Source organism: Poecile atricapillus, chromosome 8 (genome assembly GCF_030490865.1).
Source record: "Poecile atricapillus isolate bPoeAtr1 chromosome 8, bPoeAtr1.hap1, whole genome shotgun sequence".
NCBI lineage: Eukaryota > Metazoa > Chordata > Aves > Passeriformes > Paridae > Poecile > Poecile atricapillus.
In genome coordinates, this window is record NC_081256.1 from 25812017 (window position 1) to 25824927 (window position 12911).

At 45.9% G+C, this 12911-nt stretch overlaps 1 protein-coding gene across 5 annotated transcripts; it reads right to left on the reverse strand.

The window, feature by feature from the left end:
• Positions 1-74: 74 nt before the first annotated feature.
• On the reverse strand, positions 75-12586 carry MLF1 (myeloid leukemia factor 1). Of its 5 annotated transcripts, none has more exons than XM_058844250.1 (8): positions 12429-12586; positions 7809-8013; positions 5420-5464; positions 4502-4588; positions 4074-4202; positions 2439-2598; positions 2042-2174; positions 75-1892 (listed from the first exon to the last, which is right to left on the reverse strand). In XM_058844250.1, the coding sequence occupies exons 1-8, from the start codon at positions 12578-12580 to the stop codon at positions 1790-1792; spliced, it is 1014 nt and encodes a 337-aa protein (XP_058700233.1). In that variant the 5' UTR covers positions 12581-12586; the 3' UTR covers positions 75-1789. The 5 variants fall into 5 exon arrangements, with proteins under 5 accessions (XP_058700233.1, XP_058700232.1, XP_058700237.1 ...); XM_058844249.1 differs by having other exon boundaries at positions 4502-4591; XM_058844254.1 differs by lacking the exon at positions 12429-12586 and adding an exon at positions 8999-9140 and having other exon boundaries at positions 4502-4591.
• Positions 12587-12911: the final 325 nt, after the last annotated feature.

The window sequence follows — 12911 nt, forward strand, 5'->3', positions numbered from 1 at the left end:
AACCCAGCTTTCCTTCAATGAATAATGCATAAGTCCTTCTTGTAGTGCAGTGTAGAATAAAGCAACAAACCCCATAAATAATAAATAACTTTATTAAAGAATTGCAGTTTCAGATGCTTTTACAGAGCACAACTTGTGCTTTACATTGGAGAACAGTCTTGGCGTAGCAAAGGGATCTGGAGGGAATATTCACCTCTTCTCATTGTCATTTCAAAACCCAGGATGTGCTTGTTTTATTTCACACAAAAATTTGAGTTTTCAGGTGAATTTTCCATTGAACAGCAGCAGCTCTCCGAGATTGCTGCTCAAACCCCAACACAGAAAACATTGCTGCTGTTAATTACTGAGAAGATTGTCTAAGAAATTAATTGCAGAATCCACGTTGTCTGCAGTGGATGCAAAATGAGCTCTGACTTTAAGGGGTGTCCAACCCCCCCTGACCCCCACTGCTCATTAAATGGTTCAATTATTGCCATTAATATTGATCACATCAACTTATTGCCACTGATACTTCTCTAATTCAGGAAGAGACCACAAGCAAATAATTGTCCTTCCCTTTTCAGAGCTCAGCAGAAGTGCTGCTGATTGAGTTTGCACATTAATAAACTTTAATTAATTAAAATTAAATAACCTAGGGAAACTGCAAGAAGATAAAATATGGTTTAGAGGCTTTCTGGCCAAACAAATATTACTCTTAATGTATCAAACCCTATTTTATCATACAAACAGTACTTTAAAGGCTACATTATAATGCAGCCTTGAATTTATGTAAGGCTTTAATGTTCTTAATTTATATTATTTAATGTTATTTAATTTACAGAAATTCTGCTACACCACAGGGATAATTCTGTGTACAGGGACTGAATACCTGGAATCCCAGGACTTCCCTGCTCTCAGACACTGCTGGCTCTTCTAAACTCCTATCAAATGTAGATTTAGGGTAATTCTGCCCTCAGTAAAACACAAAGAACACAGAAAGGAGAGGGGTTCCTGTATCCAGGGCTCTTTAAAACACAAGAAATGGTGAAATCATTCCAGTTAAACTCATTTCTCCCACATATTTTTCCCATGAATAACTCCTGGTTGCAGCTGATCTCAGGACACCATTACTACTACAGGATAATTAAAGTAATTAAATACTACAGACAATCCTCAAAATGAAAAATGATGGGCCAAGTCCACAAAAAACAAACAAAGGATCAGGAATACAAAGCTGACAGTTCAGGCATGGGAAATGATGTGCAAGCACAGCTTATTAACATAAAAGCTCTGATAAATTTAAAATATTGTCATTTTTCAGTATTTTCTCTCACCTCACGTTACACCAAGGTGAGTGTGGGGGTTCTATAACCATTTATAACAGGATTTTAAAGGTATAGATAATAGTGCTTTATAGTGTATTCAAGTTCTGTTAACCTAGAAAATCACTAATCATTTCAGCAACCCAAAATAAAGGAAATTTACTTTCTGTGCAACTTAAGAGTGGGAAGGAGGAGCTGCAGTACCAGGCTTAGTAAAACCTGAGATTGGTGCAGCTGGAGCAGAACAACTGCAAATCCAAGCTGGTTTTACCAGGATTAGAGAAGTTCCATAAAGTGCTTTTAGGCAGAAAGTTGCTGGGTTTGAATTCACTGAGGAGCTGAGGTTTGAAGGACATTCAGAAGCAGGAGCAGCAAAGGCACAACACAGAACAGAGATTGGTCACAAATCCAGGTGTATTTTTATGGACAGGAGCACTGAGCACCATCATCTGCTGCAGGGAATCTCCATCCCAAGGGAATGGGGACAGTTATTTCCTGGAGCCCTTCAGGGGGACTTGAGTTCCTTTCACATTGAGAGCCTCCAGGGAATCCCTGGGCATTCTGGATCCTGGAGCTCCAAGTAGCTTCTCTCTGGAAAAAAGAACAACAATGATCTCATCTCTATGAAAAAAAGGAGGAATAAAACCTGCAGTGTCCCTTGGAACATTGCTCCAGAACTGGATTTTCCTTTTCCTGCTGGAATTTCCTTATCCTGCAGGATAAGAGGGAACTATTTTTACCTTCTTGATCCACCTTGTCTGGGACTGTAATGGCCATTTCTGCATCTTGGAGCTTCCACAGCTCCTCTGCTTCTGCAAGGTCTGAACTTCATGATCTCGTTCTGCCACTCCTCATCAAAGGTGTCAGCCTCAGCTGAAAAACAGATACATTTATTTGAAATGTTCATAAAGAGAGGAAAAAAAAACATTTAATGAGTATTAGGGGGTTTGGATAGTCATTTTAAACTTTGGAGTCCACAATTCTCCACACGGCCTGCAAATGTTTTTGGGGATCTGTAAAAGAGAATTCGGATTTGGAGACTTTCAGTTGAAAAATTCCTTTTAAGATAGCTCAATCTGGAACTTCCAAATCAGAGTGTGAAACAGTGTAAAGCATGAACTGCCTAAAAAGACCTACATTCATCCAGGTTGATGAATTCTTGGTTCATCTCCTCATCCCCAGTCTTGGAGTTCTTGGATTTTTTGATGACATGAGCCCGATCGTGAATGTGGTGACCAATGGCTATTTTCTCCAGGCCAGTTTCAGAATCCTTCATTGCTTTTCTTGTCTCTTTAACCTGTTAAAAAAAGTGAACTGAGTGTCCTTCCAACTAAAAATGAAGTAGAAGAGTTCACAGAATCCCAGGATGGTTTGGGTTGGAGGGGACTCTAAAGCCCACCCAGTGCCACCCCTGCCATGGCAGGGACACCTCCCACTGTCCCAGGTGCTCCCAGCCCCAATGTCCAGCCTGGCCTTGGGCACTTCCAGGGATCCAGGGACAGCCACAGCTCCTCTGGGAGGAATTTCCTTCCAATATCCCATCAACCCTGCCCTCTGCAGTGGGAAGCCATTCCCCCTTGTCCTGGCACTCCAGGCCCACACAAATGGTTATTTCCTCCCCCAACAGTTTTATATCTTTCCTTTCAAAAAGTCAGGTTTTCCAGGCTTTTCCAATTCTCTCATTTCCTGTGTTGGCTGCAAACACACCGACACACAAATCAAGCCTATTTTCTTTTAGCCAGCCCATTAGGGAAATGAAACACAACCTGAACTTTTTGAACTGGCTATGAATTATTGGGGAAAACCCCCTCAGTTTCAAAATGCAAGAGAGCCAAGTTTCCAACAGGAGGAGCAACACCCGATGCCAAAATTCCCAGAGTGAGGAACAGCCAATTCCTGGGTTGTGGTGTTGACTGGCTTGGAAGCCAGGCTGCCCCTTATCAGTGTCCTGGGCTATTATTAGAAGCCTTGTGATAACAGGGTGTGCTGGAGCTGGGACACATTCCCAGCCAATCCTGCCCACAGCCTTTAGGGATCCTGTCTAGGCTTTCATGGCCCCTGCCAGGTTCACATTCCCAGTTCCCGGCAGGATTAGACACAACAGCTGCAAGGGAGCTCCAGCTCAGGGTTATGTAAGTGCCTGGGCAAAGGGGTGATTTGAAGGCAGGGGTTGCATAAATCAGTGCCTCTCCTGGAGTTTAAGTGGACAGGAAAAGGATTCATTACAGCAAAGAGAAGGGCACTGGAAAATTGCTGCTCTGTGCCCTGTTCTCCCAGCCTTGGATGAGTCTGTAATTTATTTTGGGGTGTGCTTAAAGCATAAAATTACAGGGAGGAAATCAGACCTTTAATACAGAGCAGGGTTTGAGAGCCCTGTGTTTCCCTTAATTCCTAACTCCTCTTTGTGCAGCTCTGCTCCCAGGGAACAGGGACAGCAGAAGAGGGAACGACCTCAGGCTGGGCCAGGGGAGGCTCAGGGTGCAATCAGCAGGAATTTCCCCATGGAAAGGATGAATAAACATTGGAAGGGGCTGGCAGGGAGGTCTGGAGTGCCCATCCCTGGAGGTGTCCATGGAATGCCTGGATGTGGCACTCAGTGACAAGGTGGGCATCGAGCACAGACTGGACTCGATCCAACCTCAGTGATCCCAGGATCCTGTAAATTCCAGGAGTAACTGCAGTAAAATCAGCTGCAGACACTGGCTTGGTGCAGCTGCACCCAAAGCCAGGGCAGTGCCCAGCTCCTGTGTGCTGGATCCCAGCACCACTCACCCCTCCCGGAGCCGTGCGGGTCTGGGCCGAGGCTTGGAAAACTTTGGGAGGTCCATCCCCCACTTTGGAATATGTCATCATGGAGGAGGAGCTGAAACTGTGTCCGTTGGGTTGGATGGACAGGTCATCCTACAAAGCAAGGCAGGCTCATTAATGGAAGTTAAAACCTGTGGGTAAGAGTTATTACTTATTACTTTATTATGGAAAATATCCCTTCACAAAATTAACCCTCCTGGCACCACATAAAACTTCAGTTTTATCTTCAAAGAATAATTATAAACACAATATAATCTGGGCAAAACAATTAAATTCTTAGTACCTTCTTGAGATTAGTCCCTTTTTTCTTGGCATTATTTTCTGAGGAATATTTGAAATAACTGGCACTCTCCAGTACAATAAATTTGAGAATGATTTTAAAAAGAACTCACAAATTGCCTGTGCATTTCCAACATGTTGTTCCTCATGTTTGACATCATCCTGTCCATTGCAGAAAATGGATCCCCAAAATCTGCATCCTGCTAACAAAAAGGGGAAAAAAAACCTCTACAGTTAAAACAGTCTCAACTCTCCTAGTCCTGAAGCTGGTTTTCACATGCATTTTTAACTCAAAAAGCTTTTCAGACTGCACTTCACACACAGAAAAGCCAAAATGCATCTTTTCAAAAGGAAACTGAGGGAGCTGGATTACGACAGAGATACTGGGAAGATGAAAGTGGAAGATTTGTCACTCAGACATCAAACTGGCCACAAAATGAGTTTAACAAAAATGTTCACTGGATATTCAAATACCCAATTATTTCACAAATGTGTTCATAAACCTTCTGACCTCACCAGCTTCTGCTCTCAAAGTCCTGTATGATCCTTCAGGGTTTACATTTAAATCAATTCATTTCCAGAGTTGGGTATTTCAGCGTTGCCAACTTAAGGCTGCATTTAAGCCCCAGATGCAGTAAAATTAAAGGTCAGAAAATCTTCAACTTATTTTTTGAGTACAAGGAATTGGAATCCTCTGGGCAAGATGATGGATATTTTACAGGATATTCCAAACTACAGCTGGAAACCACTCGAAGCCCATCTCCAGGGGCTGCTCTGCCTTACTGGGAGCAGTGGTTTTGTGTCACCCCCACAAAAACATTCTCCAGCAGCACCCAAAGTTTGCAGTTTCCCCAGGGGTTATCCCATCTACACCCAGAGGTTAATGCCCCTTAAAGGAAGGGTTTTTTTCCTGGATTTTCTTATTCCCAAACTGCAAACAGCACCAAAAGCAGGATGCAAGCACAGAGCTCAGCCTCTGCCATGCTTTGGTTACACACAGCTTACACAGGAGCTACTCCAGGGATACTAACCCCTCTTCCAAAACCTACAAAGGGCATGAGGGAGAAGCTGGTGGCCTGGAAAAAAAGGAGCAACATCTGCAATTATTATCAGGAACAGCAGAAATTACTTTTATATGCAGCAGATTACACAAAACATTTCCTATCGAATCAGAATCACTCAGGAGGGCCTTGGTAATTATTTAATTAATCCCTGGGTATGTGGAAATAATATCTTTATACTGCTGATATTAGAAAGTGCTAATAAACATTGATAAGTGTGTGTGCAAAGCACTCAGAGCTTGGCCAACATTTGAGCCTCACAAGAAGCTTTGTGCTGATTTCACACTTCAGGCCCCACCCTGCAATGCTCCATTGCTGAAAGCTGATTAAAATCAACAAATCAGCAAATGATGCCAGGGATATTGAGCACTCCTGCATGGCAGGGCACTGAGATCCTGGGAAACACAGGGCTGTTTCCAGGAAAGCCAGACTGGAGAGTCAGATAAGGGCTGCAGACACACGGGGTGGCAGAAGGACCAAACCCTTTGCAGGAACTTTAATGGAAAAAGAAGGAATTCTCCAGTTCTGGAATAGCTTTAGGAATTCCTCAGGCTTCTGTCAGGACAGATTAGGCAGAGCTGTAAATAGTAATATACATTTTTTTTCTCAAGTCCTCACCAGTAAGAGTTATTAGGCATCCAAAACTTATAAACTCTGTTTTGTGACACTAAAAAGCCACTAAAAGCTGTTAAACATTTGCCTGATATATAGGATAATCAGACACCCCAAAACCCCCAATTAACAGTATCTCTTAATATGTTTTAGCAAATTCCTCCTTCCATAAAAACTGGAGAAAGGAAAAGCAGTTTTAAGTCCACAGTGGCACACACTGAGTTGTCCCAACGAATTTGGTTTCTTTTAAAGCAGTTTTAGGCCTGCTGCATTTTAATTAGACACACAATTACAACACTACTAATCAGGGGAAGTTCTTTGAATGAAGTATATTTAACATGGCAGCAAAATTCTGATTTTTCCTGCACAAAAATGTAATTTTAAGGGTTTAAATCCTTGGTGGAGCAGCAGTTTGAGATGACAAGGCAAAGCAATCAGTGCTGAGTCTGGTGTGAGATCTGACAGCCCTTCAGTGGACCAGGAGGAACATCAAAAGATCCTGGGAAGGGTTTAGCAGCTGTGGAATTCTTCTGTGCTTGTCAGGCTAACACAGAGCTCTCGTACCTTTAACTTTTGCTGCAGCCTCAGATAAAGGGTTTGGGCCTCACATTTGTCCCTCATTGCAGGAACAGGGACACAACCCCTGAGCTTTAAAGCTGAGCTTTGACAGGTTCTTTTTCTACAGGAAAAACCTCTGATCTGGCTTTAGGCACCACTGATCCAAGGCCTAAGGATCAGCAGAGGGAAGCTCATGCCCTAATTAGATGCAGTTTCTATATTTGCCAGGAACTGGATGAGCAGGGGAAGGAATGTGCCAGTTCCCCTCTGGAGCTGCAGGTGACAGGCTCTGTTCCAGCCCTGGCCTGGCCACCAGCCCCTGTCACCAGCCCCTGTCACCAGCCCCTGTCACCTGCCTTTTCCTCCAACAGTCTTTGAAAATCCTGTGGGATTCACTAAAGCTACAGGGAGGCAGCTGCTGAGTATCTGGAGGGAAAGGAACCAGCTCCCAACGTTTATCCTCTATAAATACAGCTCTAGATAAGGGTAAGATATGATTGTCCTGCATGCCCAGAGCTGAAAAAACACTTTCATTAAACACAGATCATCAGTTTCACTTGGTAACACACAGGAATACTGAATTTCACACCGATTTCCCTGAGCTTTAATTCTTACAGGTTTAAATCTAAGGGAATATTAACAATCAGCCCAAATTCAGAGCATGAAGTGTTTATTCCTGGCTGAAAGAGGGTTAAAAATCCATGGATGATATTCCTGAGGTGGTGAAAGGCAGGCTTGTGGAAATCAAACTGAAATAGCTGCACACAAGGGACTGAAGTGCACAGGGAAGGCACAAATACATCGTGGAATTTTGGAATGGGTTGGGTTGGAAGGGACCCGGAAAGAACCTGGCCTTGAACCCTTCCAGGGATGGGCAGCCACATCCAGGCACCTTTTAAAGTTAAAAAGGAAATAGATGTGCAGAGAATGTGGGACATTTTTAGTGCCTCTCCTGAACAGAAACATTTCACGTGTTACATTTATGAAAGCCAGCACTAGATAAATGATCAGATGTTCACTAATGGCTGTTCAGTGATCAGTAAAACCCAGACTCTGATCAGCCCTGAAGCAACCAACAGTGGAGTCATCCCCGATTCCCTGAGTGATGAAACAGCTGGAAGGAGCTTCCAAGAGGGGATCCAGGCCTGTTTCCCAGGAAATGCAGCCCCTGGAGCTCAGGGACACTTACCCTGCGAGTGCCCCTGACGGCCACCTGGGAGTCCTGCTGGGCTCTGCGCTCTGCTCTCCTCTGCTCCGCTCTCCTCTGCTCCGCTCTCCTCTCCGCTGGTCTCTCCTCTCCATCCGGGAGGCTCAGGAATGGATCCCGCCCAAACGGCTCCGAGAAGCTCCTCATCATCTGCCTCATGTGCTCATGGTGGGCAGCAAAGGGATCCCTGCGTTCCAGAGAGCCACTGGGTTATTCCAGCTCCGGGATATTTCAAACTCTGGTTTTTAATATTCCATAGGGTTCTTTATCCAGAATTATTACTTTAATAGGATCAAACTGGGCTATCTCCCATTCCCCATAAACTCTGATTTTCTGTTCCCTTCCCACCTCTCTCAGGTTGGGTGTTTGAGATCTATTTTGTCTCAGCTGCCCTCACTGCTCTGCTGGGTGTCCCTATTCCTTTTCATCTTCTCCAGAAATATCCATCCTTGGCTGCCCCTTTCACTCCAGCCTGTGTTCAATATCTGCCAGAACCATGAACTGACCCGTATTTTATTTATCACTATTTCAACCTCCAACACCTGGCATTAAAATAATTTCTTTTTAATTTTCCCCCTTCATCTCCCAAAGCTCAGCACGGTCCTATTCACTGAACTCCTTGTGTCCCACTGGATCCCCCCTCAGCCCTCAAATTTATTCTGCTGGCAGTTCACATCCTACTTTTCCTTCTCCCCATCCCACATCTTAAAAATACCCATTATCCAAAATTCAGGCCAGCTCCATCTCCTGTAGTCACCCACTGCTCCACCTTTGCCTTCCCTCTCCACAAATCCTGTTCCCAAATCCCTTTCTTGTGCTTAGGAAGGAGATTCTCACTGGCTTCTTGTTTTCCTTTTATTTTCCCCCCTTCTCTCCTCTGCCAAAAACCCACAGATCTCCACTGGTATTCTCAAAGCTTGGCTTGCAAGGAAAACATTGCTCAACTGCCCTAACTCTCTAAGCTGGACAAGACCTGATATTCCTAATTAAGGCCAAAAGAGGAGCAAAGCAGGAATTTTCCCCAAGTACAGGGTATGAGCAGTGCTGCTGCCTGAGGGCCAGGCTGCAGATGAACACTTCCCATACAAATTGTCCTGGCTCATTTCCTCCTTCCATCTCATTTTCCTCTTTGCCATCCCACTGAAAACCACTTTATTACTGTGAACACTCACTTCCCAGCTATGTTTATTTAGGTTTAATACACTTTATTCTCCTTCCTCTCAATTCCTGGCACTCCCCACATGCTCCAGGACACCAGAGCCTTTCCCAGGACATCTCAGGAGGAGAAGCTTCAGGTTGTTCCTGCCTTTTCCCTGCCCAGTTATCTCCTGCCCAGCTTTTCTGCTCCCCACCCCTTATCTCCAGCCCCACAAAAAGCGCTTCCCACATCACGTGGCTGCTTTGATCTCGTGCCAAATCACACTTAACGTTTATTTTTTTCCCTTCAAAGTGAAAAAAGATAAACATGAGGTTGGATTCATTTTGGAATAACTTTTTTTTTTTTTTTAACACAAAAATATCCCTGTAAGCTACGGCCAGACTTAAACTCAGCCCAAAAGAGATTTTTGAAGTATTTTAGTGATGCCATGGAGCAGCCCCTGCCCTGCTCCCAGCTTTGGCTCCAGCCCTGGGGTCTGGATCCTCACTGCAGGATGAGAAACAGATGGAAAAAGTCCTGGCATGAGTCAAGGACAGGGAATCACACCAGCACCACCTCGGGATGTTCACAATTCCAGCAGATCCCAAACCCCAGAGAGGTTTGGTTACCAGACACAAAAAGCTCCTTAGTACCAAGGACAGGGAAATCAGATACAAACTGGGGAATGACAGCCTCAGGAACAGAAAGAAAGGTTCCAAATTCCCAATTTTAGGGAGTAATTAATAAAAAGAATGAATGCTGCCAAGCATCAAAAGAAACACCCCAATGTTGGTATGATCTGGGGTAGGGTAAAAACCAGTGGAAAGGGAACAGAAAATCCATTTGGAAAACAAAGTTTCCAAGGAATTAAACCTTGATGGTTCCAGAAACTCAAACCAGAATTCAAGAGGAGCTCACCCTGACAAACAGAGCTGTACTGAACAAGGCAAAGCCTCTGCAGGGAACCTACAGAGTTTTAAGATCCTTGCTCCAAGCACAGATTTTATGGGATGGCAGCAGGTGTAGGACACTCTAATTTAACAATTATTGACTTAAAATAAGACCTTTTATTTTTTTAAGGGGGGAAGATACTTCTGATGAGGACATGATTTCTGTTATAGCATAAAAGCGATGAGGAGAAAGTGACGGGTTCATAGTGTTTTGCACACCAAATCTGTGCCCTTCCCATGTTAAATATTAAATTATTTTTAAAATTAAATTCTTCATGGAGACAAACAACTTATACATTTATTGTTCCAGCACTCTGCAGTAACAGAATTTTGTCAAATATGTATTATTAACCTGACCCTCACCTGACATTAAACATGCAAGTGTAACTTTACTGCTTTCTTCAGGGCATGAAAAATCAGTCCTAGAACAATAAGTTCCACTTACTACTTTTGTAAACTGTACTTTGTATTAAGATGTGTTTCTTTTCTATTAGATATTAGGTGGAAATAGCAGATTTATTTTTTTTCCCCACTCAGGAAGTTATGTAAGGCTGCAGATTCCCTCTGGAGAGAACACCTGGCACAATAAACTGTAGAGAATTAAATCCAGAGTGTGCAGTTGGCAGGGAAAACACAACTCCTGCACCTGGGCAGGGTTTCAGGGATGGATCCCAGCACCTTTGGGTGAGTGACTGCTGCTTCCCTGGGACAGCTGCTCACACAGGGGCTCCAACCCAGGCACTATTTCCAGTTCAGCATCGAACTCTCTCCTTATGAGGCAGCTGGAGCCGATTATGACACTATTTTGGAAGCTAATCTTATCTGAGGTAATCAGCTCATTTCCTTCACTAGATGCAAAACAGACTGATGAGGACAGTGCTGAGAAAATGAGTCTCAATTTCCAGCTCATCTTTCACTCACACTCCCTGCCTCTACCTCCTACAATCCTTTTTTCCCTACACCAGCGGCTACAATAACAAAGAATAAATTAATAAACAAGCAATTTTTATTTCAAACAAGGCATAAATTCTATTATTACTTTAATTTCATGCAGAGGATCTGCACAGGGAAGTTTCCTGCATAGAACTCACGAGTTGTTATAACAGCAGGAATATTCCTAGAGACCAAGAGTGCTAATCTGTGTGGCTCAGCTTTGGGAATTCTCCTGGAATGTGCTGTAGCTCAGCAGGAGATTCTCCTTTAAGCAGCCCCAGCCAGAGCTCCCGGTAACCAGGAGATGCAGACAACAAACCACATCACAGGGCCTGCTGTTCCCTTCCTCACTCACCCCTTATCTAATTAAATTCCTGAGAGTTTTTTCAAAGATTTAAAATAATTATCGATACTCCTCAGAGTGCTCTGATGCCATTTTCATCCACTACAAATTACAGTTTCTGACCAAAGACATGAAATGGGGCCAGACCACGTAATTCAGCAGTTCTGGCTGAGGGGAGAAGCATTTACATCACTCACTACTTACATTTAGATTCCAGTGGCAAAAGAAGATTCCTACAGGGAATAATACTGGGCTCAGACTTGAATACACAGACAAGAGGCAGCACTGTGCCCAGGGTATGGAAAAGGAATCACAGAATGGTTTGGGTTGGAAAGAACCTTAAAGATGATCCTGTTCCACCCCTTGCCATGGGCAGGGACAGCTTCCACCAGCCCAGGCTGCTCCAAGCCCCATCCAACCCTGAACAATTCCAGGGATGTGGCAGGACAGCTTCTCCGGATAACCTGGATAACCTAATTCCTCACAGGGAATAAGAACAAAACCCAATCTGCTGAGGTGAAGCACCGGCGTTCCCTGGGGAAACGAGCACAGTTTGCCATGGGTGCTCTGACACACGCGTCGGCAAAGTTTGAATTGAAGAACACCGGTGTTCAAAGTAGTGCCGGCATCGAGAAGAGTTCCGAGCCAGCCTGTGGCTACGGGATTAATTAAACACGCACACGGATCCGGATGAGCTGCACTGCTCAGAACCTGTCTTTAGGAAACTGAAGAGCAAACAAACTCTCGAATCTCCAGGCAGGGAGGTGAAGATCTCTGTATGAAACGTGGATTAAACCCTTCCCTGCTGAGAGGGGAGGCACACTCAAGTCTCGCTATTAAACCTCTGTGAGGACGTTTAAGCCCTGCTTAAAGCCCGGCTTTACGGGGCTCGGACACACGGGCGGTTAAACGGCGCCGACAGCGGCACCGACCCCGCTCCTTCCTCCGGCCCCTTAACCCGCCCCAACCACCGCTCCTTCCTCCTGCACTGACCCCTTCAGCCCGCCCCGATCCCGGTCCCGACCCCTTTAACCCGCCCCGGTCCCTTTAACCAGCACCGACCCCGTGTTCTTCCACCCGCTCCGATCCCCGGAGCCACCTCAGCCAACGGCCGGTCCCACACACCCGCCCGCTTACAGCCCCGGGGCGGCCCATCGGAGCCCACCGCCGCCTCAGCCCGCTCTCAGCCGAACCCCCCCCCGCCTGACCACCGTGCCCCGCAGCCGCCCGCCGCTCACCTGAAGAAGGGATCGTCCTCGAAGCACCTCCGGAGCCCCCCGAACATGGCGGCGGCCGCTGCGCTCTGCGCGACCCCCGCCCCGCGCGACCCCTCCTCACCGCGCTTCGCCCCGCCCCTCCTGCGCACGTGACGTGCTACGGCCGCTCCCATTGGCCGGAGCACCGTGAGGGGCGGGGCTCCCGTGAGGGGCGGGGCTCCCTGTGAGGGGCGGGGCTCCCGTGAGGGGCGGGGCTCCCTGTGAGGGGCGGGGCTCCATGTGAGGGGCGGGGCTCCCCGCGCGCCGCCGTTACCGCGGTGACCGCGGGGCCGCCGCTCCAGAAGGTTCCCGGGATCGGGAATCGGGAAAATTCTCGGGAATCGGGAAAATTCCCGGAAATCGAATAAATTCCCGGAAATTCGGGAAAGGCGGAAAATGCGAGAATTGCGGGAATCGCGGCCTCGCTCTGCCGCGGGGTGCGCCCCGCTCCTGGGGAGTGTGAGG

What these genes read in the sequence shown, in the direction of transcription:
- MLF1 (XM_058844249.1), bottom strand. Translation starts at nt 12,580, where the DNA reads ATGGGAGCGGCCGTAGCACGTCACGTGCGCAGGAGGGGCGGGGCGAAG. An exon ending in CCCGCACGGCTCCGGGAGGG is followed by an intron (nt 2,599 to 4,073) that starts GTGAGTGGTGCT and finishes TTTTTTTAACAG; the next exon opens with GTTAAAGAGACAAGAAAAGC. An exon ending in ATTCATCAACCTGGATGAAT is followed by an intron (nt 2,175 to 2,438) that starts GTAGGTCTTTTT and finishes TCTGTTTTTCAG; the next exon opens with CTGAGGCTGACACCTTTGAT.